This window comes from Bubalus bubalis, chromosome 20 (assembly GCF_019923935.1).
Source record: "Bubalus bubalis isolate 160015118507 breed Murrah chromosome 20, NDDB_SH_1, whole genome shotgun sequence".
NCBI lineage: Eukaryota > Metazoa > Chordata > Mammalia > Artiodactyla > Bovidae > Bubalus > Bubalus bubalis.
In genome coordinates, this window is record NC_059176.1 from 38,594,197 (window position 1) to 38,619,480 (window position 25,284).

The following is a 25,284-nucleotide window of genomic DNA, read 5'->3' on the forward strand; positions in this document are numbered from 1 at the left end:
CAGGATTTGGAATAGCTCAACTGGAATTCCATCACCTCCACTAGCTTTGTTCATAGTGATGCTTTCTAAGGCCCACTTGACTTCACATTCCAGGATGTCTGGCTCTAGGTGAGTGATCACACCATCGTGATTATCTGGGTCGTGAAGCTCTTTTTTGTACAGTTCTTCTGTGTATTCTTGCCATCTCTTCTTAATATCTTCTGCTTCTGTTAGGTCCATACCATTTCTGTCCTTTATCGAGCCCATCTTTGCATGAAATGTTCCTTTGGTATCTCTGATTTTCTTGAAGAGATCCCTAGTCTTTCCCATTCTGTTGTTTGCCTCTATTTCTTTGCATTGATCACCGAAGAAGGCTATCTTACCTCTTCTTGCTATTCTTTGGAACTCTGCATTCAGATGTTTATATCTTTCCTTTTCTCCTTTGCTTTTCGCTTCTCTTCTTTTCACAGCTATTTGTAAGGCCTCCCCAGACAGCCATTTTGCTTTTTTGCATTTCTTTTCCATGGGGATGGTCTTGATCCCTGTCTCCTGTACAATGTCACGAACCTCATTCCATAGTTCATCAGGCACTCTATGTATCAGATCTAGGCCCTTAAATCTATTTCTCACTTCCACTGTATAATCATAAGGGATTTGATTTAGGTCATACGTGAATGGTCTAGTGGTTTCCCCTACTTTCTTCAATTTCAGTCTGAGTTTGGCAATAAGGAGTTCATGGTCTGAGCCACAGTCAGCTCCTGGTCTTGTTTTTGCTGACTGTATAGAGCTTCTCCATCTTTGGCTGCAAAGAATAGTTTTCATTCCAATCCCAAAGAAAGGCAATGCCAAAGAATGCTCAAACTACCGCACAATTGCACTCATCTCACACGCCAGTAAAGTAATGCTCAAAATTCTCCAAGCCAGGCTTCAGCAATATGTGAACCGTTAACTTCCTGATGTTCAAGCTGGTTTTAGAAAACGCAGGGGAACCAGAGATCAAATTGCCAACATCCGCTGGATCATGAAAAAAAGCAAGAGAGTTCCAGAAAAACATCTATTTCTGCTTTATTGACTATGCCAAAGCCTTTGACTGTGTGGATCACAATCAACTGTGGAAAATTCTGAAAGAGATGGGAATACCAGACCACCTGATCTGCCTCTTGAGAAATTTGTATGCAGGTCAGGAAGCAACAGTTAGAACTGGACATGGAACAACAGACTGGTTCCAAATAGGAAAAGGAGTACGTCAAGGCTGTATATTGTCACCCTGTTTATTTAACTTCTATGCAGAGTACATCATGAGAAACGCTGGGCTGGAAGAAGCACAAGCTGGAATCAAGATTGCCGGGAGAAATATCAATAACCTCAGATATGCAGATGACACCACCCTTATGGCAGAAAGTAAAGAGGAACTCAAAAGCCTCTTGATGAAAGTGAAAGAGGAGAGTGAAAAAGTTGGCTTAAAGCTCAACATTCAGAAAACGAAGATCATGGCATCCGGTCCCATCACTTCATGGGAAATAGATGGGGAAACAGTGGAAACAGTGTCAACTTTATTTTTCTGGGCTCCAAAATCACTGCAGATGGTGACTGCAGCCATGAAATGAAAAGACTCTTACTCCGTGGAAGGAAAGTTATGACCAACCTACATAGCATATTCAAAAGCAGAGACATTACTTTGCCAACAAAGGTTTGTCTAGTCAAGGCTGTGGTTTTTCCTGTGGTCATGTATGGATGTGAGAGTTGGACTGTGAAGAAGGCTGAGCGCCAAAGAATTGATGCTTTTGACCTGTGGTGTTGGAGAAGACTCTTGAGAGTCCCTTGGACTGCAAAGAGATCCAACCAGTTCATTCTGAAGGAGATCAGCCCTGGGTGTTCTTTGGAAGGAATGATGCTAAAGCTGAAACTCCAGTACTTTGGCCACCTCATGCAAAGAGTTGACTCATTGGAGAAGACTCTGATGCTGGGAGGGATCAGGGGCAAGAGGAGAAGGGGACGACAGAGGATGAGATGGCTGGATGGCATCACTGACTCGATGGATGTGAGTCTGGGTGAACTTCAGGAGTTGGTGATGGACAGGGAGGCCTGGAGTGCTGCAATTCATGGGGTCGCAAAGAGTCGGACACGACTGAGCGACTCATCTGATCTGATCTGATGAGTTTATGTACTGTATCAACCTATACCTTACAAAATTATCAATACCTGTGTACCAACTTGACATCATTTTTCAGTAACTGATAACATTTTTCCATATTATCTTATATCTTTTTTCATACTGGTAAGAAACCAAATGTGGCAGGTACAGCTAACTCCCCATCTACATTCCTTTCCTTTACATAGTGATTTATCTCTTGAGAGAGTTAGAGTATGTGTATATAGTTCCCATGCACTTTTTATATTATTTGTATATATGTATGTGTAATATATATGTGTATAGTGTATATATATTTATATATATTCATATAATAAACATAAACATTTCTGGTTTTGTATGTGTTTAAAATTTACATAAATGCTATCATACAATTCTTTCAGTTTCTATTTTCACATAACATGTTGAGATTTATTTATGTTGATGCATATAATTCTGATTAATTCATTTTAACTGCTCTAGACATTTTTTTAAATGAATAAATACCGAGTTTGCACACCTATTTGAGGGCAGTAGTTTCTATTTTTTCACTATTTCAAGCAATGATACAGTGAATATCCTTGTATAAGCTTCTTTTGCACCTGTATGGGAGTTTCTCAAGTGCATATGCCTACAGTAAGAATTTTGAATCCTATGATAAATCCATGTTCAACTTTACCAAGTAACATCAAATTGTTCTCCAAAGAGTACACTTCCCATTAGTAAAGGATAGGTGTCCCATTTCCTCATATCCTTATCAGTGTTTATGTTAACATACGTAGTGATTTTTATCAGTCTAATATTTGTGAAATGGTATTTTATGTTGTGTTAATTTTTCATTGTATTTACGACTAGTAAGTATGCATGCATCTATTTTTAAAATACTGCCATTATTACTACTAGTAACAATAAAACTAATTATAAAATATATCAAGTTCTTTGCATGTATTAGCTTATCAGTCACTTATCACAAGAACCTTCTACTAGCGCTGTCACATCAAAAAGAAAACAGACTAAGAAGGGCAAGGTAATTTGCCCATGGTCATCCAGAAACTTGTAGGACAAGGGTTTAATATGTCAATATGTCATTTTCCTTTATTGTAAGATAATAGGGCTGGTGGTCATCATTTCATATTTTCCAATTTTAAAACTGTGGGAGATGCTCAGTAACCAGATGAATATATTTCCTAACATAAAAAGAGAAAGGGAACATTATTTTATGCCTTGTAAATAGTAAACTTAAAAGAGGCTACCAACATGAATTATTCATCAGATTCTCCTTCCTTTTACAAAAGAAGTGTATTAGTAAATGAATAGTGATAGGGATTTTAGCGCACTTACAAGCAGAAGCATCAGTTCCTTTGCACATATCACTGAAAGATTGTATGTGTTGATTTTCAGAACTGCTGTATTCAGAGTCCTTCACTTTTCATATATGGAATGCAGTAGCACTGAATTGGTATAAAATCTCTAAGCTAAGGCTGATTTATCTACAAGGTACTTTATAGTCTTCAGATATTTTCAATTATTTCTGCTTTGTGAACTAATAGCTACTATTGTTGATCTGGGTTAATAAACAGTTCTAGAAAACTGTTTAATAGACTGAAAAGATGAGAGTAACTTCTTAAGTGATATTGTCAACTCTCAGAACTGGTACTTTTCATAACAGAGGGCAATTGGATTCTTGCTGCTTGTTATACTCTTTAATGGTGATAAGGTTTTTAAAAAGTAGAGAATCTACAGTGGCATTGAAAGTTTAGGTTATAACAAGAGTGCCTAAGTAGCATCATCCTGAATCTTTGCATTCTAGTGAATTTAGCTCCTAGTACTTTATGAAGTATTCCTTTTCAAGAGTATAGAGATCCTTATAAATCATTTCAGTTATTGTCAGACTCTAGACTGGTGCGACTTCACTTTCACTTTTCACTTTCATGCACTGGAGAAGGAAATGGCAGCCCACTCCAGTACTCTTGCCTGGAGAATCCCAGAGATGGGGGAGCCTGGTGGGCTGCAGTCTATGGGGTCGCACAGAGTCGGACACGACTGAAGCGACTCAGCAGCAGCAGCAGCAGACTGGTGAGAATGATCAGATAATCACTTTCTTGAAGAAAATAGCATTAGAGTAGCCAACAGAAGTAAACAGAACCATTCATAGAAATAACTGATTATTCAGGGATAAATCTAAGGAAATAGTTGCGTAAGGTGTTGTATTCAAACCTGTGTTGTCTTTGCTTGTTAGAAAGGCCTAAGCCTATGTTTATTAAGGTTTCTCTTTGAAGGTGAGGGCTTCCCTGGTGGCTCAGCCAGTAAAGAATCTGCCTGCAATGCGAGAGACCTGGGTTCAATCCCTGGGTTGGGAAGATGCCTGGAGAGGGGAACAACTACTCACTCCAGTGTTCTGGCATAGAGAATTCCAGGGACAGAGGAGCCTGGGAGGCTACATCCATGGGGTCACAAAGTCAAACACGACTGAGCAACTTTCACTTAAACTTTTTGAAGGGAAAGATGTTACCAGGCTATGCACATTGGTAACACATATTTGTCCCCACATCTAGCTACGTGGTGAACATCGGCCTGATCGACAAGCTTTGTGGCTGCTTCCTCTCGGTGCAAGGCCCAGTGGATGAGAATCCCAAGATGGCTGTGTTTCTGCAGCATGCCGCAGGACTCTTACAGGGAATGTGCACGCTCTGCTTTGCTGTCACCGGAAGGTAAGGCCTCTACTCGATGTCAGTCTGGACTCCACTTTTGAAACATCTCTTGGACTTTGCTCATTCTGGAGTCATTTCATAGGGATGTACATGGTCATCTTGGCCTCTTTTCATATTTGTGCTACCTCTGTCCTTATTATTAGACTTGTCTAATGTTTCTCATTTTCCCTGGCTACAAGCTCCTATCGGAGCCTATTTTTCTTTTTGGTGTCATTAACTTTTCTAAAATGTCTATAAGAGACCATCCAGGCCCTCTTTCACTGAGATCCAGAGGAATCAAGTGATTTTTCTTGAGTCAGGAGGTCAGTAACATCGCCTAGACCAATCAAGTCAGATCCTCAGTATAACATGGCACAGCCTCACAGTGCCCTGACCATCACACGCTTTCAGTTACAGCCTGCTAGGTTCTTTATTTTCCCCTTTGTTCCTTCTTCCAAGGTATCTCTATGAATAAGAGAGGAGCCATCCAAAGACAATAACTCCATGAAGTCACTCATGCCCCGTGGGCATGCTTATAGCCAGTGTATCAGGAACTACTAGTAGCCTGGTTGACTCTCTAAACCCCCCACCCCATCCTGTGGACTGTCCTCAAAAGCAGTGATTTTCTAAGAGAGACAGTAACCACCTCGTGTTCTTTTCTCTCCCCACCTACCAAGAATCATTTGCAATAGTGACTCAGTGTTTCTGACAGGAATATGACATATCCCTCAGACATATTGAGGATATTCAGTAAAATAATTTTCTTACAATTAAAATCTAAATAGCACTGTATATCAATTATATATATATAATATATATAATTATATTATAAATATATTTTATATATATATATATATATATATATATATGCTGTGCTGTGCTTAGTTGCTCAGTCATGTCCGACTCTTTGCGACACCATGGACTGTAGCCCGCTATGCTCCTCTTTGTCCATAGGGATTCTCCAGGCAAGAATACTGGAGTAGGTTGCCATGCCTTCCTCCAGGGGAATCTTCCCAACCCAGGGATCGAACCCAGGTCTCCCGCATTGCAGGCAGATTCTTCACCCTCTGAGCCACCAGGGAAGCCCAAGACTACTGGAGTGAGTAGCCTATCCCTTCTCCAGGGGATCTTCCCTACCCAGGAATCAAACCCGGGTCTCCAGCTGAGCTACCAGAGAACCCCATAGATATATATATATATATATCTATATATATGTGTGTATACATATAGGTATATGTAGGGATTTATCAAGAAAGAAACTATTTGAAGCTAATGAAGTCTAATTACTTAAACAAATCTTATACAGCCATGTTCAGTGTACCACAGTGCTAATGTCTCTATTCTTAAAAGAGAATTTGTTTTCAGAAATTAACTTCCTCAACATTTGTTGGTCTGTTCTACATAGGACCTTGATAGCCACCTATTCTTCTTTATTCTTACCCAGTCCCTGCAGCCCCAGTCACATTTCCAGGAAGATTAAGACTGTCTTAGTGTCAAGGAAGTCAAGCACGGCCTTTAGTCACTATCACACTTAGTCTGTTCCCTCTAGAAATGTAGCCAGAGCCTACCTTCCAGGGATTTGATGAGAACTCAGGAAGGGGCTATTTGTAGGTCTGTGACCCGGGTAGGTTCCAGTAGCAGCAGTAACGGGGATCCATCCAGGGCATTGGCACCTGCCAGCTTAGAGGCCGCCATGCTGCCCAACTCGCTCTGTGCAGTAGCCTGGCCACTCCCTGGAAGGGATCCTCTCACCCAGAAGACCCTTCCAACACTGGCTCTTTTGTGTACACGCCATCATAAACCTGCCAGCATCTCAAGTCTTTGTCATCTGTACTCTTCCCTTGAATCCAAATGAATGTCACACACATAAACATTTCCATATATGGGGTGTTGTGTAGTTTGTGGGCATCAGCGTTCCCTTACACATGGATTCAGTCACTTGAAATCTGTGGAACTTGAAAGAAGCCTAAAGGTCATTCATAGCCACTCATAGGGAAAGCAGCTGAGCCAAAATAATTTTAATTAGGACCCAAGGTTCCTCTGCTGGTGTTCCCTCTTACACACATGCCTTTATATTATTCAGAATATGGGAGCATACATTGTGTTTCTTTGAAGACTTTCTCAGTTACATATGTGGAGGACAGTGTCCTCTTCTCTTTAACACACACAAACATGTCCTTGTCTAGTAGACAGTGACTGAACATCTGCCCTGGACCAGATCAGATCAGATCAGATCAGTCGCTCAGTCGTGTCCGACTCTTTGCGAACCCATGAATCGCAGCATGCCAGGCCTCCCTGTCTGTCACCAACTCCCGGAGTTCACCCAGACTCACGTCCATCGAGTCAGTGATGCCATCCAGCCATCTCATCCTCTGTCGTCCCCTTCTCCTCCTGCCCCCAATCCCTCCCAGCATCAGAGTCTTCTCCAGTGAGTCAACTCTTTGCATGAGGTGGCCAAAGTACTGGAGTTTCAGCTTCAGCATCATTCCTTCCAAAGAAATCCCAGGGCTGATCTCTTTCAGAATGGACTGGTTGGATCTCCTTGCAGTCCAAGGGACTCTCAAGAGTCTTCTCCAACACCACAGGTCAAAAGCATCAATTCTTTGGCACTCAGCCTTCTTCACAGTCCAACTCTCACATCCATACATGACCACAGGAAAAACCACAGCCTTGACTAGACAAACCTTTGTTGGCAAAGTAATGTCTCTGCTTTTGGATATGCTATCTAGGTTGGTCATAACTTTCCTTCCAAGGAGTAAGCGTCTTTTAATTTCATGGCTGCAGTCACCATCTGCAGTGATTTTGGAGCCCAGAAAAATAAAGTCTGACACTGTTTCCACTGTTTCCCCATCTATTTCCCATGAAGTGGTGGGACCGGATGCCATGATCTTCGTTTTCTGAATGTTGAGCTTTAAGCCAACTTTTTCACTCTCCTCTTTCACTTTCATCAAGAGGCTTTTTAGTTCCTCTTCAGTTTCTGCCATAAGGGTGGTGTCATCTGCATATCTGAGGTTATTGATATTTCTCCCAGCAATCTTGATTCCAGCTTGTGCTTCCTCCAGCCCAGCGTTTCTCATGATGTACTCTGCATAGAAGTTAAATAAGCAGGGTGACAATATACAGCCTTGACGTACTCCTTTTCCTATTTGGAACCAGTCTGTTGTTCCATGCCCAATTCTAACCGTTGCTTCCTGACCTGCATACACATTTCTCAAGAGGCAGATCAGGTGGTCTAGTATTCCCATCTCTTTCAGAATTTTCCACAGTTGATTGTGATCCACACAGTCAAAGGCTTTGGCATAGTCAATAAAGCAGAAATAGATGTTTTTCTGGAACTGTCTTGCTTTTGCCATGATCCAGCGGATGTTGACAATTTGATCTCTGGTTCCTCTGCCTTTTCTAAAACCAGCTTGAACATCAGGAAGTTCACAGTTCACATATTGCTGAAGCCTGGCTTGGAGAATGTTGAGCATTACTTTACTCACGTGTGAGATGAGTGCAATTGTGTGGTAGTTTGAGCATTCTTTGGCATTGCCTTTCTTTGGGATTGGAATGAAAACTGACCTTTTTCAGTCCTGTGGCCACTGCTGAATTTTCCAAATTTGCTGGCATAAGACTCCAAGCTAAGTACTGAAGCTCCTCAGGGAACCCAGAGTCTGTCAGAGGGTCAGACTTGTGAATTAATAGCTACAATGTAATAGCTGCAGCAGAAGAGAGGGTGCGCAGAAAAAGAAATAAAGCCCTTCCAGAGGAGGTCAAGAAGGGCTTCAGTGACTAATTCGTAAAGGATCCAGAAGACAAGTGGAGGAAAGAATTCATTTGGGAGAAAGGGCATAAGGGTACTGCATGATATCCCAGGTGTTATTGGTACCTGAGGCCTATTAGGCGGTCACCTGCCAGTGACTTCCTGTATTTCACTACCTGGGGATATTCTCTGGACAAGTAGCTGTTTGCTAGAAGTACAGGAGAATTAACACCCAGGAATCACTCTCCAACAATAAATTGGTGGATAATATCCCAGCTCCACCAACCCTCAATGGGACAATCCTGAAGTGTGTTCCTTACAATCTCTCCAAAGGGCCCCTTGGAGAGTGGTAACCTGTTCATTAACACATACTTGATTGACTTTTCTCCCTGCCCTCTTTTCCTTCTCTACTTCCTCACAGGTAAACATCATACAATCATATCTTTGTTTCAGGGTCCGTTTGGGGGACAACCCAAACTAAGAGTTATGGATATAGAAGACATTGTCTCATGTTCAGTTTGATGTGGTTTATAATAGGGTGACTGTGAAGGGTGGCAGGAGATTAGATATTCAGTGAGCTCCATAAATGTTCACATTTCCAGTATAGGATGATCACTCCTGAAAAGTATAGGAATGGCTGGAATGGCTTGAGTCTAGTAGGCTTGAGCCCACTAAAAGGAGTAGGCTTTTTATTTTATTTTTTAAAATTTATTCATTTCAATTGGATGCTAATTACTTTACAGTATTGTAGTGGTTTTGCCATACATTGTCATGAATCAGCCATGTGTATATATGTGTTCCCCATCCTGAAGCCCGCTCCCCCTTCCTTCCCCATCCCATCCCTCAGGGTCATCCCAGTGCACCAGCTCCGAGCACCCTCATGCATCAAACCTGGACTGGCCATCTGTTTCACATATGATAATATACATGTTTCAGTGCTATTCTCTCAAATTATCCCACCCTCGCCTTAGGAGTAGGCTTTTTAAATGTTGAGGACCTGTGGAGACAGTGAAAACAGAGAGGAACAGATACAGTGATGACACAGAATAAATGTAAGTGAGATGACATAAAGCTTGGTAACATGGGAGCATAAAAGGAAATGAGGACTCCAGAGTGACCCCCAGGTTTCTGATGAAATTTTTGAGCGGTAGACAAGATGGTCTCCAAATTATAGGATATACACCACCATTTTCCGTGATTCTAGACATGCCTAAGATTATCCAAGCAGACCAAAGTGTGAGTGTGTGTGCATGTAGGTGTGTGTGTGAAGTTTATATATGAAACAGTAGTCCATGTGTGTGTGTCTGTGTGTATGGGCTTCCCAGGTGGCACAGCTGGTGAAGAACCTGCCTGCCAGTGCAGGAGAAAAGGAGATGAGGGTTCGATCCCTGGGTCAGGAGGATCCCCTGAAGGGGAGGGCATGCCAACCCATCCCAGTATTCTTGCCTGGAAAATCCCATGGACAGGGGAGCTTGGCAGGCTACAGCCCATGGGGTCGCAAAGTGTCTGACGCAACTGAAGCAACTTAGCATGCACACACACACGTGTGTGTTGTGTGTATGCTCATAAAATGAAGTATAATTATTTATATGTACATATACAACTGGATTTTAAATAAGTCAGTGATTAACCCTTAGTAGTTTTTTGTTGTTCAATCACTAAGTCATGTCTGACTCTGCAATCCCATGAACTGCAGCACACCAGACTTCCCTGTCCTTCACTATCTCTCTGAGTTTGCTCAAACTCATGTCCATTGAGTCAGTGATACCATCCAACTATCTCATCCTCTGTCACCCCCTTCTCTTTTTGCCTTAAATCTTTCCCAGCATCAGGGACTTTTCCGATGAATCAGCTCTTTGCATCAGATGGCCAAAGTATTGGAGCTTCAGCTTCAGCACCAGTTCTTACACTGAAATTCCAGGTTTATTTCCTGTAGGATTGACTAGTTTGATCTCCTTGCTGTCCAGAGGACTCTCAAGAGTCTTCTCCTGCACCACAGTTTGAAAACATCAATTCTTTGGCAGTCAACCTTCTTTAGGGTCCAACTCCCACATCCATACATGACTACTGGAAAAACCATAGCTTTGACTATATGGACCTTTGTCAGCAAAGTGATGTTTCTAGTAGTTTTTAAGAATTCTTAATCTATTTTTTCCCAGTATAATTTCCTTCCCCAACCTCAAGTTACTCAGCAGATTTCTATTAGTAAGCCTTCTTACGAAAGCAGGTCCAGGTAGTTCCCTGGCTCAATTTATACTCAATTTATTTCTTATACTACTAAGAAATTCTTAGCAGTATCAATATAATCTGCTTCTGAGACAGAGAGAAGAATGATCTCTCACTGCTTTTCTTCCTCTTTTCTTTCCGTCTTCCAGCATTTCCTGAGCACTGCCAAGCTACAGGAATACAGGGAGTTTTCCTGTCTCTTCTGATTTGTTTACCTCTAATAGTTAGAGACCATTTTGTACTACTTCCGTATCTTCATAGAAATTGTATTTCTAAATTGTGAACTAGAGTGGCCTGTTGAAAGCACTTCAACAGGGTTTCGGCACACGTTCATACCTGGGGAGAAAGGTAGCGTGGTAGTTGTTCTATCGGAGTAATTCACATAATTCTTGTTTGGGCTGTGTGGAGAAGCCAGCCAGAGCCAGAGTGTCGAGCAAGGCTTGTCCTCAAAGCCCTTTTGTGACCAACAGGAATAAGAGACAAAGGAGAGCCAGAGAAGCCTTCAAAAATTGCCTCTTGTGAACTGGCAGACCTGAGATAATTACGGACACTGATGGATAGCACAGGGCTTTGAGTAAACACTCTGCAGTCTGCCAGTGGCAGCCTTTGTGGTGGTGATTATAGCAGGTCTGCCTTTGCTCTCCCTCCTATTGTGCCCTTAATCTTCCAATTTTTTCCTAGGTTTTGTGAAAGACAATTTAGGTGTCAGAATGTACTCTGTTAATCTCTGCTTCAGTGTGGGTGGGGGAAGTACTAACTGATTATTTTTGTACCAGGCCTTGGTTTTAGACAATAACTTCCATTTCTTTAGTAAAAATTGAAATTGCAATCTTCGGGTGAAAAGGATTGATTTTATATTAGGAATACATCAGAATTTTAATATGGGAATTTTTCACCAACTATAATTTCTTGATCACATCAACAAACTTCAACAATCTGTAATACAACTTTCTGAAATGCCTGTTTAGCCTTTACTGTTGTCAGTTTTCCATTCTTGGGCCTACAAGAAGTAAAGAAAAGAGGATAGTTTTCAAATCTTGGGGCAGTGACTCAACTGCCATAATTGGCTGAGGCTCCCTGCGGCACCCTTAAGGTGCTGGCTCCTTAGCTGAACTAATGGGATCAGAACCATAATGAGTAATTACACGTTGCAACCAACACAGGTTTTTAAATGAGTCAGCAATCATTTCTAAATTCATAACTATGCAAAGTCATATAGCAGGTGGGCCAAGAAGTAGTGGGATTCAAAGTGAAAGAGTTTACAGTCTTTATGACCGCACAGATGAAAGAGAGAAACTTATAAAAATTAGCTAATTCTGATTGGTTGCAAAAAAAATGTTCTGAATTCTACAATATTTTTGCACAAAAAGAAGTCTGTTAATATGTGTATTTGTGGTTTTCCAGTTTTACATCTGTAAACGACACTGACAAAACAGATTCTAGCCAAGGTCCCTAGAAACCTGGGTCTTAAAAAGATAAGAATGATTTGTAATTTAGCCCATTAATTATGTGGATATAAATGAGTGCTTCTCAAGTGTTTAAGGGTGCTTGAAAACCATTTGTTCGAGCAAAGGTAAACTTTAACTCTGCCTGCCTGAATTATTCATTCATTCATTAGACAAATATTTATATAGTGCTTGCTCTGTGCCAGGCCCCGTGCTAGACTTGGGAGAAAACAAAAATGACTCAGACATTGATCATATCCTCAAGGAGCTGGTAAGCTAGTAAAGAAGAGGTGTATACAAATATCCATGGTATAAGGTAGAGAGCAATACAGAAGATAGACGATAACATAGAGAAAGCACTCGGCATGCTGCTTGGCACATAGTAATTGCTTGATACATATTGGATTATCATGTCGTCATTGACAGAGTTGAGACGAGGGAGAGACCACTCTTAGTTGCAGGAATCAGCTGTTTTCTAGAGCAACTAAAATTTAATCTGGGCCTTGAAAGATAAAAAGGGTTGGGACATTTAGAGTTGAGAAAAACCTAGACAAAGAAAATAGCATAAAGCAAAAACATCAAAGCAAAAAAATATGAAGAATGAACCGAGTACGTGCTTTAGCTGGATTTTGAGATGTATGTAGTGGTGGTTTTAGTACCTCCCAGGCTGTTATGATGTTCAAGTGAGATAATAAATATAAAAATACTGTGTGATATATAAAATGACCTACTGACTGTGGTGGGGACGGTGGTGTCACTAAAATCCTTTGATCAGGGGATTTCCCTGGTGGTCCAGTGGTTAAGACTCCACATTCCCAATGCAGGGGGCCCAAGTTTGGTCCCTGGTCAGGAAGCTATTAATAGATCCCATATGCCACAACTAAGAGTTCACAACTAGGCCTTCCCTGGTGACTCAGTCAGTAAAGAAGCTGCCCACAATGTGGGAGGCCTGGGTTCGATCCCTGGGTTGGGAAGATCCTGTGGAGAAGGGAATGGCAACCCCACTCCAGTATTCTTGCCTTGGAGAATCCCACAGATAGAGGAGCCTGGCGGGCTACAGTGCATGGGGTCGCAAAGAGTCAGACACAACTGAGCAACTAACACAACAGAACACAAGGGTTCACGTGCTACAGCTAAAAATCCCGCGTGCCGCCAAGTGAATAAATAAATCTTTTTTAAAAGCCTTTAATTGGGGCAGTGACCTACTAGGACCATATTTGGAAGTTATCATGTGAAAATGTATGGGAGCGGTCACAGGAAGTCTGGGCAAGAGACAAGAGGAATGGAAAAGAAGAGTCTTTTTCAGTCCCTCATGTATGGTGTCACCGGTGTCCCAAGCATCAGACTCCAGATGTCACCTCTGTCTCATCTGTCTTCCTTGTGAGCCAGCTCTAACCTGCTGTCGTGTTCCACCGACTGGAAGGAACCTTACAGTCACCTGACCCCAGTCTTTGGTTCAGATTTGAATCTCTTCAATAACCTTTCTCAGTTTATATTCGAGTATCTTCATTGACAGGGGACTGGGGGAGCCTATTCAGGCATTGGGCAGTTTTAACGCTTTAAAAGCCTCTCCTTATACCAAGCTGTGATGTGTCCCCTAACGCCGCCTTCTAGTACTAGTCTCGCTTACTACTTGGCAACGTTCAGACTGTCCTAACCCCACTCTTCTCCGGCCTCACCCTTCCACACACTCTCCTTTGTTTTTCTTCTTGTTCCAGTTACTGTGGCTGTGTAATAGATTACCCCAAAACTTACTGACACGAGACAACAGTCTATCCATCTCACAGATTCTTTGTGTCAGGAATTCCATCAGACGCAGGGAGAATGGCTTTCTTTGTTTCACAGGGTCTGGGCCTCAGTTGGGAGGTTGGAGTCATCTTTGTGCCTGTTCACACACGTCCGCTCTCGCCTGCGTCCTCTCCTCTCTGCACTCTCCTGCTCACTGTTTGCTAGGGGCCTTTCCCTGTGGTCTCTCTGCACAGGCCAACTTGGGCTTCCTCACAGCATGGTGACAGCTTCGAAGGAGGAGCATCCTGACAAAGGAGAGAGCCAAGTAGAAACCATGTCATGTTTTATGACCTAGGTCAGGGGTCATGCAGTATCCCACCACTGAGTTCTCTTTAGCAAAGTGGCGACAGAGTCCCACCCGGCTTCAAAGGGAAGAGAAATAGACTTCCATCTCTTTGTGGGGAATATAAATGTTCTAGAAGAGCATATGATACCAGAAATACTGCTGTGGCCATGTTTGAAACATACAGGCTGCCACATTCCAGCCTGCCCTGGAGACCAGTGTTCCCCAGTGTCCTGTTTTCATCTGTACTCTTGCCTCCTTGAACTCTCATGCTCTCTATTATCACCCTTCTCTTGGTATCTTTAGCCACTGTCCTCAGAAAAAAAGGCTTGTTAGTATTGGGGGATGGGAATTGAAGTAAATACAATAGAATTAAGCAAGTGGAACTAAAGGAAATAACATTCGTTGAACACCATTTACGTGCCCCAGGTGAAGGGCACCTCTTGAGTTATCTCCCAGCAATCCTCACACTGTCCAGGGGGTCATTACAGCCTCTAGACTTACAAGGAAGAGTGACCATCCCCATCCTTCAGGTTTGGAAAGTGAGAAGAATACAGGAATCTCTGGACTGTCTCTATATTCACAATTAAGCAAATGTTAGTAGAGAGATTTCTAAGAGATTTATCCCAGCTGGTAATAAAGCAGTAGTTGACTTGTAAGGACAGAAGGATTATCGCTTCATTGCTATGATTCACACTGTGTGTCTACTGTGTGCTAGGCACTATCCCAGAAAAAGGGGGCTGTCTTGGCCTGACCCACAGGGCCAGCATTTAGGGGCAGCCTTCACTGGCCACGACTCCCAGAGGGGATAGGACATGATGAAGGAAGTCTGTCAGTATGTGTGCAGGCTCACCAGACTTAGCATAGCAGAATCAGTCTGGGATACACTTGCAGCTGAACCCACACTGATTCTAGGACTCTGGGGAGCAGGATCTCAAGAGGAAGATCCTTTTATCGAGTTGCGTTGAAGAGCATGGGTTTGGGAGTCAGAGAAATATGAATGCTGGTCCTGCTCTCCGAGCTCTGTGACAAGTGACAGATTCTTTAGCTTCTCAATGCCTGTTTCCTCACATTATAAACATGAATTTTGCTAATTCTTCTTCAAAGAGTGGGACAAGGAAGGGGGCAGACAAGGACTAACATGTTTGTCAGCCTGACCTCCTGCCCAAGGTAGCTTTTATATATGCATTTATTATACCCCAACCTGTTCCAAAAAGAATTGAGTTGGGTTACAGAGTATGTGTGTCTTTTTATTCATATGTGAAATAGATCGCCAGTCCAGGTTTGATGCATGAGGCAGGGTGCTCAGGGCTGGTGCACTGGGATGACCCTGAGGGATGGGATGGGGAGGCAGGTCGGAGGGAGGGTCAGGATGGGGAACACATGTACACGCATGGCTGATTCATGTAAATGTATGGCAAAAACCACCACAATATTGTAAAGTAATTAGCCTCCAATTAAAATTTTAAAAAATAATTTTAAAAAATTAAAGAATTATAATAAAAGATAATAGGGAAAAGTAAGTTAAGCCAGAAGCAAGTAAAATTAAGGCATAAACTGTATTCATAAACAAGGCCCTGATAGACATTTCCTCTTGGAATTCCTACTTGCAGTTTCTTCCAGGAACTGATATTTAATATGTCAGATTCTAAGCTCATTGGCTTTCATCCAAAGTTGGCTCTTTTTCCTCCTGATTACCTTATGCTTCTCATGATTCTAGTCATATGAACAGATTTTAGGACCCCAAACTTTTCTTATTTTTAACTTCTGTCTTTTGCAATCCAATCCTATCCTATATAATTGAATAAAAATAAAAATTAAAAAATTATTCCTTCAGAAATGTGAGAAGGCCCCTATTATTTATACCTATGACTTCATATCTGTCTACTTCTAATTCACTATATCTTTGTCCTGAGTATGTCTTCAAATGTAAAGATTCCCTTAAGGAGAGAGACTAAATATCCTAGCAGCTCCCCTTTGGGCACCTAGCACCTGGGCTAGAAACAAAATAAGAAGCTGGGAAATAGCCATGACTGGCAGTGTTAGTAAATACCAGTGTGTACTAAGGACCGACACCAGGGCTCCATTTCCTGCACCCATTCTTAACATCTAAAGAAGAGTTGCCCATGTCTCACGTTCTCCCCATAAGGTAAGAAGGAGACAAACAAGTCCTTCATGCCTTGGGTATACCTTGCTAAAACCAGTTCTCTCCCTCTCTCTGTCTCTGTCTCTCTCTCCTCCATTGCTTTAGCAAATCTTTATTAATTGCTATTTACTGACCAAGAAGAGATAAGAAAGCCTTCCTCAGTGATCAATGCAAAGAAATAGAGGAAAACAACAGAATGGGAAAGACTAGAGATCTCTTCAAGAAAATCAGAGACACCAAAGGAACATTTCATGCAAAGATGGGCTCAATAAAGGACAGAAATGGTATGGACCTAACAGAAGCAGAAGATATTAAGAAGAGGTGGCAAGAATACACAGAAGAACTGTACAAAAAGGATCTTCACGACCCAGATAATCACAATGTGTGATCACTGACCTAGAGCCAGACATCCTGGAATGTGAAGTCAAGTGGGCCTTAGAAAGCATCACTATGAACAAAGCTAGTGGAGGTGATAGAATTCCAGTTGAGCTATTCCAAATCCTGAAAGATGATGCTGTGAAAGTGCTGCACTCAATATGCCAGCAAATGTGGAAAACTCAGCAGTGGCCACAGGACTGGAAAAGGTCAGTTTTCATTCCAATCCCAAAGAAAGGCAATGCCAAAGAATGCTCAAACTACCGCACAATTGCACTCATCTCACACACTAGTAAAGTAATGCTCAAAATTCTCCAAGCCAGGCTTCAGCAATATGTGAACCGTGAACTTCCTGATGTTCAAGCTGGTTTTAGAAAAGGCAGAGGAACCAGAGATCAAATTGCCAACATCTGCTGGATCATGGAAAAAGCAAGAGAGTTCCAGAAAAACATCTATTTCTGCTTTATTGACTATGCCAAAGCCTTTGACTGTGTGGATCACAATAAAATGTGGAAAATTCTGAAAGAGATGGGAATACCAGACCACCTGATCTGCCTCTTGAGAAATGTGTATGCAGGTCAGGAAGCAACAGTTAGAACTGGACGTGGAACAACAGACTGGTTCCAAATAGGAAAAGGAATATGTCAAGGCTGTATATTGTCACCCTGCTTATTTAACTTCTATGCAGAGTACATCATGAGAAACACTGGACTGGAAGAAACACAAGCTGGAATCAAGATTGCCGGGAGAAATATCAATAACCTCAGATATGCAGATGACACCACCCTTATGGCAGAAACTGAAGAGGAATTAAAAAGCCTCTTGATGAAAGTGAAAGTGGAGAGTGAACAAGTTGGCTTAAAGCTCAACATTCAGAAAACGAAGATCATGGCATCCGGTCCCACCACTTCATGGGAAATAGATGGGGAAACAGTGGAAACAGTGTCAGACTTTATTTTTCTGGGCTCCAAAATCACTGCAGATGGTGACTGCAGCCATGAAATTAAAAGACGCTTACTCCTTGGAAGGAAAGTTATGACCAACCTAGATAGCATATTCAAAAGCAGAGACATTACTTTGCCAACAAAGGTCCGTCTAGTCAAGGCTATGGTTTTTCCTGTGGTCATGTATGGATGTGAGAGTTGGACTGTGAAGAAGGCTGAGCGCCGAAGAATTGATGCTTTTGAACTGTGGTGTTGGAGAAGACTCTTGAGAGTCCCTTGGACTGCAAGGAGATCCAACCAGTCCATTCTGAAAGAGATCAGCCCTGGGATTTCTTTGGAAGGAATGATGCTAAAGCTGAAACTCCAGTACTTTGGCCACCTCATGCGAAGAGTTGACTCATTGGAAAAGAGTCTGATGCTGGGAGGGATTGGGGGCAGGAGGAAAAGGGGACGACAGAGGATGAGATGGCTGGATGGCATCACTGACTCAATGGACGTGAGTCTGGGTGAACTCCAGGAGTTGGTGATGGGGAGGCCTGGCGTGCTGTGATTCATGGGGTTGCAAAGAGTCGGACACGAATGAGCGACTGACCTGATCTGATTTACTGACCATTTATGTGCCAGACATTTATCAAGGTATTAGGGATCCAGTGGTGAACAAAATACTCACTCTGTCGAGCTTGCAGTCTAACGGGAGAAAAAGATGACAAACCAGTGAATGAGTAAGATAATTTCAGCTAGTGATAGTGATACGAGAAAATAGAGCAGAGTAGCACAGCAGAGTGACTTGGGTAGATGGAGTGGTCAGGGGAGGCTCCTCTGGGAAGGTGATACTGAAGCTAAGAAGGAGCCAACTCTGTAAAGACTGAAGGGAAGAGTATTCCAGTTGAGCAGAACAGGAAGTTGATGACTCTCAACATCTGAAGTGGGTGTGTACCAGAGGCAGAGAAGGCGGTGTGCTGGAATTTGATGAGCAAGAATGTGCTAGATGAAGTCAGAGAGTAAGGGCCAAGAGATGAGAACAGAGAGTGAAAATTTGGCTTTTATTCCAAGTGTGGTAGGAAACCACTGGAGGATTTTAAGCAAGAGAGCAGCACGATCTGATTGTTTTAAAAGTAATGGATTTTTACTCTGTGTAGAATGAATTATAGGGGAGAGAGTGGAAGCAGGAAAGATCGGTTAGGAGTGTACCACATCATGCAACCCAGATATGACATTGTCCCCTCCCAATTACTCACCCAGAAGAAATAATTTCTTTCTTTTGGCAACACAGCAGAGCCTCTGACAGAGCTCCTTCAGCCTAACTGTTAAATACTAAAGATTAGAGAAGCGCAAAATGCGAACTAAACTAGCCAAAATCAGCACAGGACCCTTTTGTGTTTATAGTCACTATGAGAACTGAAGATAGAGAGGTCAGAACTGTCCCCTCTGAGAAGCACTCTTGCACAGCAACCCTAGCGTATAGTTCCAAGATCTAGGACCATATGCTGTTGTCTGTCATCCGGAGCCTACCACCTTCTCACCTCTTGGGCTCCTCCCTGCCCTTTCTCCATTTATCTTTGGTTGTCCCCAGACTGTCCTGAGCTTATCACCATTTTATTTTGAACTTTCTCGGGCCTCCATTCAGACCTCTGCCAGAGACTAAAATTTCTTCTGATGGGCCTCCCCCTTTACCTTCCATTCTCGCTGGTGTCCTCCTGGTCTCACCCTTACTCCAGTGTGTTTTAGTTTGTTGATCCAAAACCACAAGAATGGCTACCTATCTGTTTTCATCGTTTGGCACTTCTCTTCCCAAAAGGGTTTCCTTCTCAAAAGTTCCTCTTTGAATGAAACTGAAATTCATAACCAGATGAAACTCTTCCCAAGTATAAACCAGTCTCCCCTATCTAATATTCTCACTCTTTAATTGCTCATATATTTTTCCTCTTCTCTAACCAAATGTCCAGACAATCTTATAGCATTTACACATGTATCTTTTCCACTTTGAGTTTTCTCTTGCTCTCATATCTCCACTAAGTCATCCTCATTCCCTTCTACAGGGCTCCAAATTAGATGTACATTAAACAAGTTATTTTCTCCCTGTAGCATATACATAACATAGTGTGTGGGAGAGAGGGGAGACTATAATTTTCAAAGTAGATTCACCTCTGTTATAACATCCCAGAACTGAACAGAATCTAAGACATCACCCTGTCCAATGCCCAGCCGAGTTCTGATGCCACAGCCCTCTGCCACTTCAGTGAATGTGTTCCTCTGCTTATTGCAGAATCGTTAAGAAAGTACTACCTCATCAACAGCCCATTTAACACTTGAGTGTTCTAATTGTTAGAAAATTTTCTGTAAGTTTAATATCTACTTTTGGGTAACATCTCTCCTCTGGGATCATAAATAACAGTGTAATACCTCTTCACTTTGAAGATAACCTTTATAGCCCCCAGTTCTGAAATGAATTTCCCACTTCCTTCCGATTTTCCTCAGATGACATTGTTTCATGTACTTTTACCACAGAAATCACTTTCCTTGGGAACTTCATGATGCACCAGTGTCCTGAACGTGGTGCTGCACCCAGTGCTAGAACCAGTGCTCCCAGAGTGGTTGTTGAGTGCAGTGCAACCGGTTAAACCTTCCTTGTCGCATATGCTGTACTCCTGTTAGCTCAGTCAAAACGGAATCATATTTGTTGGTAATCAGGCAAGACTGTTTCTTCATTTCTATACAACTAATATGCTAAGTCTTTTCCCCCCACTTATAGTTGAAAACTATATTCCAGTCACCTGTCCCTCTTCCCATCCTGAACATATTCAGTTAGTTTTTATAATCTAAAAATAGTATTTAATAGTCATTTCTATAAATTTTACCTTTCTTAGTCCTTATTTTTAATTAAACTTTTTTATTTATTACTTCCTTCTCCTTGACACTGTCTTCACTTTGCTTCTAGAACATCACACTTCCTTGCTTTTCCTCCTACCTGACTGGTGTCTGTTTTTCAGTTTTCTTTGCTGATTTAGTCTCATCTTCCCAACTTCTACATGTTGGAATGCCCTACAGCTCAATTCTCAGGCTAATTTATGTTCACTCACCAGATAAGCTGGCATTAAATGCCATCTGTGTGTTGATGACTCCCAAATATCTCAAGCCCAGATCATTCATCTGAATTCAGACTTGTATATTTATTCACTTATTCAACAAATGTCTACTGAGTGGCCACTCTATGTCAGATACTGTTCTAAGCCTTAGGGATACGATATACAGAATTCCCTACCCTTGGGAAGCTCATTTTATTCCAACCCACTATCTTCACTTATGTTTAATAGGCACCTTGAATTTTTTTTTAATTTTATTTTATTTTTAAACTTTACATAATTGTATTAGTTTTGCCAAATATCAAAATGAATCCACCACAGGTATACATGTGTTCCCCATCCTGAACCCTCCTCCCTCCTCCCTCCCCATTCCATCCCTCTGGGTCGTCCCAGTGCACCAGCCCCAAGCATCCAGTATCGTGCATTAGACCTGGACTGGTAACTCGTTTCATACATGATATTTTACATGTTTCAATGCCATTCTCCCAAATCTTCCCACCCTCTCCCTCTCTCACAGAGTCCATAAGACTGTTCTATACAGGCACCTTGAATTTAACATGTTTACAGCTAAGCTCCTCATTGTCCTCCCCGGACATTCTCTATCCACTGTCTTCCCTGTCTCTGTAAATAGCTGCCACATTCGCTGAAAATCACTGATCCATTTTGCACTCCTCTTTTTCTCATATTTATGTCCAATCTATCAGGAAATCATTTTGCCTTTCCTTTCTGAAGATTTTCAGAATCTACTCACTTCTTACCACATCCATGGCTACCATCCTGGTTCATCCACCATGATTTCTTACTTAGATGATTGAAACAGTCTCCTAATTGGCCTCTCTGCTTCCGCCTTGGCTCTTCTAAAAACTTTAACCAATTATCTCTAGTGATTATTTTTAAGCCAAAGTCATACTGCATCACCCCTCTGCTCAAAACTTTACAATGACTTTCTGTCTCATGCAGGTAAACCCTTATAATGTCCTTACAATGGTCTGCAAGCCCCTACCTGATCTTTTTCCTGTTTCTTCTCTGACCTCTTCCACCATTGTTCTTCTGCTTGCTCAACCAGGTATAGCCACACTGGCCTTATTGCTCTTTCTTGAATATGGCATGCATGCTCCTGGCTCCAGGCCTTGGGACTTGATACTCCTCTCCCTAAAACACCCTTATTCCAGGTATCCACATGGTTTCCTTCCTCACTTTCTGTAGAATTCTGTTTACATAACACTTTAGAAAGGACTTCCACAACCACTCTGTATAAAATAGCATCACACACATCTTCATTCATCACCGACATCTTCATTCCCTACATATCTGCTGCTCCTTTATAGCACTTAGCACACCTGACATACTATATTTATTTGTTCATTGTATCTCCTGTACTAAAAGGTAAGCTTTATGAGAAAAAGAACATAGATTTTACTACTGAATCCTAGTGCCTATAAAAGTGCTTGCCACAAAATAGGTCCTCAAAATATTTGTTGAATAAATGAATTACGAATGAATAGGCCCACTGTGGTAGGCAGAATAATGCCCCTCCAGAATATTCTACCCCAAAGCAAAATACACATTCTTCTTAAGCGTACATGTGACATTTTCCCAGGTAGAATACATGTTAGGCCACTAGTTAAGTCTCAGTAGACTAGACATCATACAAAATCTCTTCTCTGACCATAACAGCATGAAGTAAGAAATCAATAATAGAAATAAAACTAGAAGACTCACAGATTTGTGGAAATTAAACAAAACACTCATAAACAACAAATGGTTTAAGGAATAAATCACAAGGGAGCTTTGAAAATACTTAAGAGAGGAATGAAAACAAAAACATAACATATCAAAACTTAAAGCCTAAATCAACTGACAAAATGGCAATAGAGTGGCTGCATGGATACAGAAATAAAACCCACATATATACTGTTTACAAGAAACTCACCTCAGATCTAAAAATACACACAGAGTGTAAGTGAGAAGTTGAATAAAGGTCTTCCATGCAAATGGAAATCAAAAGATAAATGAGGTAGAAATACTCATATTAAACAAAATAGACTTTAAAACAGACTGTAAAAAATAAATAAATAAATAAAACAGACTGTAATCAGAGACAGAGGACTATTACACTGATCAAGGATCAATCCAAGAAGATGTAACAATTGTAAGTATATGCGCACCAAACGTAGTAGCTCCTAAATACATAAAGCAAATATTAAAGGGGGGCTTCCCTGATGGTCCATTGATTAAGAATTCACCTGCCAGGACAGAGGATATAGGTTTGATCCCTGGTCTGAGAAGATCCCCATCCCATGAGCAACTAAGCCCATGAACCCCAACACTGAGCCTGTGTGCCGCAACTACTGAAGCCCACATACCCGAGAGCCCATGCTTCACAACAGGAAAAAAAAAAAGGCACCACAATGAGAAGCCCATTCATCGCAACTAGGACCCAGAGCAGCCAAAAATTTTAAAATAAATAAAAATTAAAGACATATAGGGAGAAATTGACAATACCACAATAATAGTCGGAAACTTTAATATCCCATTTACATCGATGGACAGTTCATCCAGACCAAAAATCAATAAGGAAACACTAGCCTTAAATGATACATAGACCATGTGGACTTAACAGATATATTTAAGAGTCCATCCAAAAGCAGCAGAGTACACATTCTTTTAAAGTGCACATGGAACATTCTCCAGGATAGATTGCCTGCTAGGCCATAAAATAAAATTTAAGAAAACTGAAATCATATCAAGCATCTTTTCCAACCACAGCTCCATGAAACTAGAAATCAATTACAAGAAAACTAAAAAAACAAACAGGTAAGGCCAAACAGTGAGCTACAAAACTGCCAGTTACAGTAAACAAAACACTGTGTCACTGCTGCAAAAACAGATCTGCTCAATGAAACAAAAGTCAACCCATACACTTCTGGTCAATTAATCTACGATAAAAGAAGCACGAATGTTCAAGGGTGAAAAAACAGTCTCTTAAATAAATGATGTGGTGAAAACTGGACAGCTGCATGTTAAAGAATGAAATTAGAGCATTTTTTCACATAATATGCAAAAAACTCAAAATGAATTAAAGACCTGTTCTAAATGTGAAACCCAAAACCATCAAACTCCTAGAAGAAAACAAGCAGAATACTCTGACATAATTCTAATATATTGGGGATCTGACTCCTGATGCAAAGAAAATAAAAACAAAAATAAGCAAATAAGATCTAATTAAACTTAAAAGCTTTTGCACAGCAATGGAAACCATTGACAAAATAAAAAGACAACCTTTTGAATGGGAGAAAAGTTTTGCAATTCATATGACTGATAAGGGGTTAATATCCAAAATATATAACTAGCTCATACAACTAAATGTCAAAAAAAAAAAAAAACATATTAAAAAATGGACAGAAGACGTGAAAGGACATTTTTCTTAAAAAAGACATACAGATGGCCAACAAGCACATGAAAAGACTGTCAGCATTGTTAATCATCAGAGAAATGCAAATCAATAAAATGAAGCTATAGCACATCTTCACAGCATACACAAAAACTCAAAATGTCATAAGAACTTAAAGACTATAAAACTCTTAGAAGAGAACATAAGCAAAACAGTCTCTGACATAAATCTTAACTAGTGTTTTCTTAGGTCAGTCTCCCAAAGCATTAGAAATAAAAGCAAAAATAGACAGGTGGGACCTAATCAAACTTATAAGCTTTTGCACAGCAAAGGAAACAGTAAAACAAAACAGAAAGAGATCCTGCAGACTGGCAGAAAATATTTGCAAATGATGCAACCAACAAGGGCTCAATTTCCAAAATATGCAAATAGCTCCTGCAGTGCAATAACAGAAAAGACAGACAACCCAACCCAATCAAATAATGGGCAGAAGAACTAAATAGACATTTCTCTAAAGACATACAGATGGCCAATAGGCACATGAAAGGATGCTCATCATCACTAATTATTAGAGAAATGCAAATCAAAACTGCAATGAGGTACCACCTCACACCAGTCAGAATGGCCATTGTTTACAACTCTATAAATAATAAGTGCTGGAGAAGATATGGAGAAATGGGAATCCCCTTACACTGTTGGTGGGAATGTAAATTGGTACAGCCACTACAAAAACAGTATGAAGATTCCTCAAAAAACTAAAAAATAGAGTTGCCATATGATCTAGCAGTCCCATTCCTGGGCATATACAGTACCCAGACAAAACTATCATTTGAAAAGATATATGCACCCCCATATTCATAGCAGCACTATTTACAATAGACAAGACATGGAAACATCCTAAATGTCCATCAGCAGATGAATGGATAAAGATGTGGTGCATACACATGCGCCTAGAAGCACAATACCTACCAAGACGAAATCACAAAGAAATAGAAAATCTGAATAGACGTGTAATTAGTAAGGAGATTGAATCAGTAATCGAAAGTCTCCAAAGG

General features: G+C 41.1%; 1 protein-coding gene across 7 annotated transcripts in view; it reads left to right on the top strand.

Annotated features, from left to right (window-relative positions):
* SCAPER (S-phase cyclin A associated protein in the ER) overlaps window positions 1–25,284 on the top strand; it is a 414,652-nt gene that overhangs the window by 339,289 nt on the left and 50,079 nt on the right. For all 7 annotated transcript variants that reach the window (XM_044933045.2, XM_025271386.3, XM_025271383.3 and 4 more), the window contains one exon: window positions 4,666–4,821. In XM_044933045.2, coding sequence (XP_044788980.1) covers window positions 4,666–4,821 — 156 coding nt within the window. The remainder of the gene's footprint in view (window positions 1–4,665; window positions 4,822–25,284) is intronic.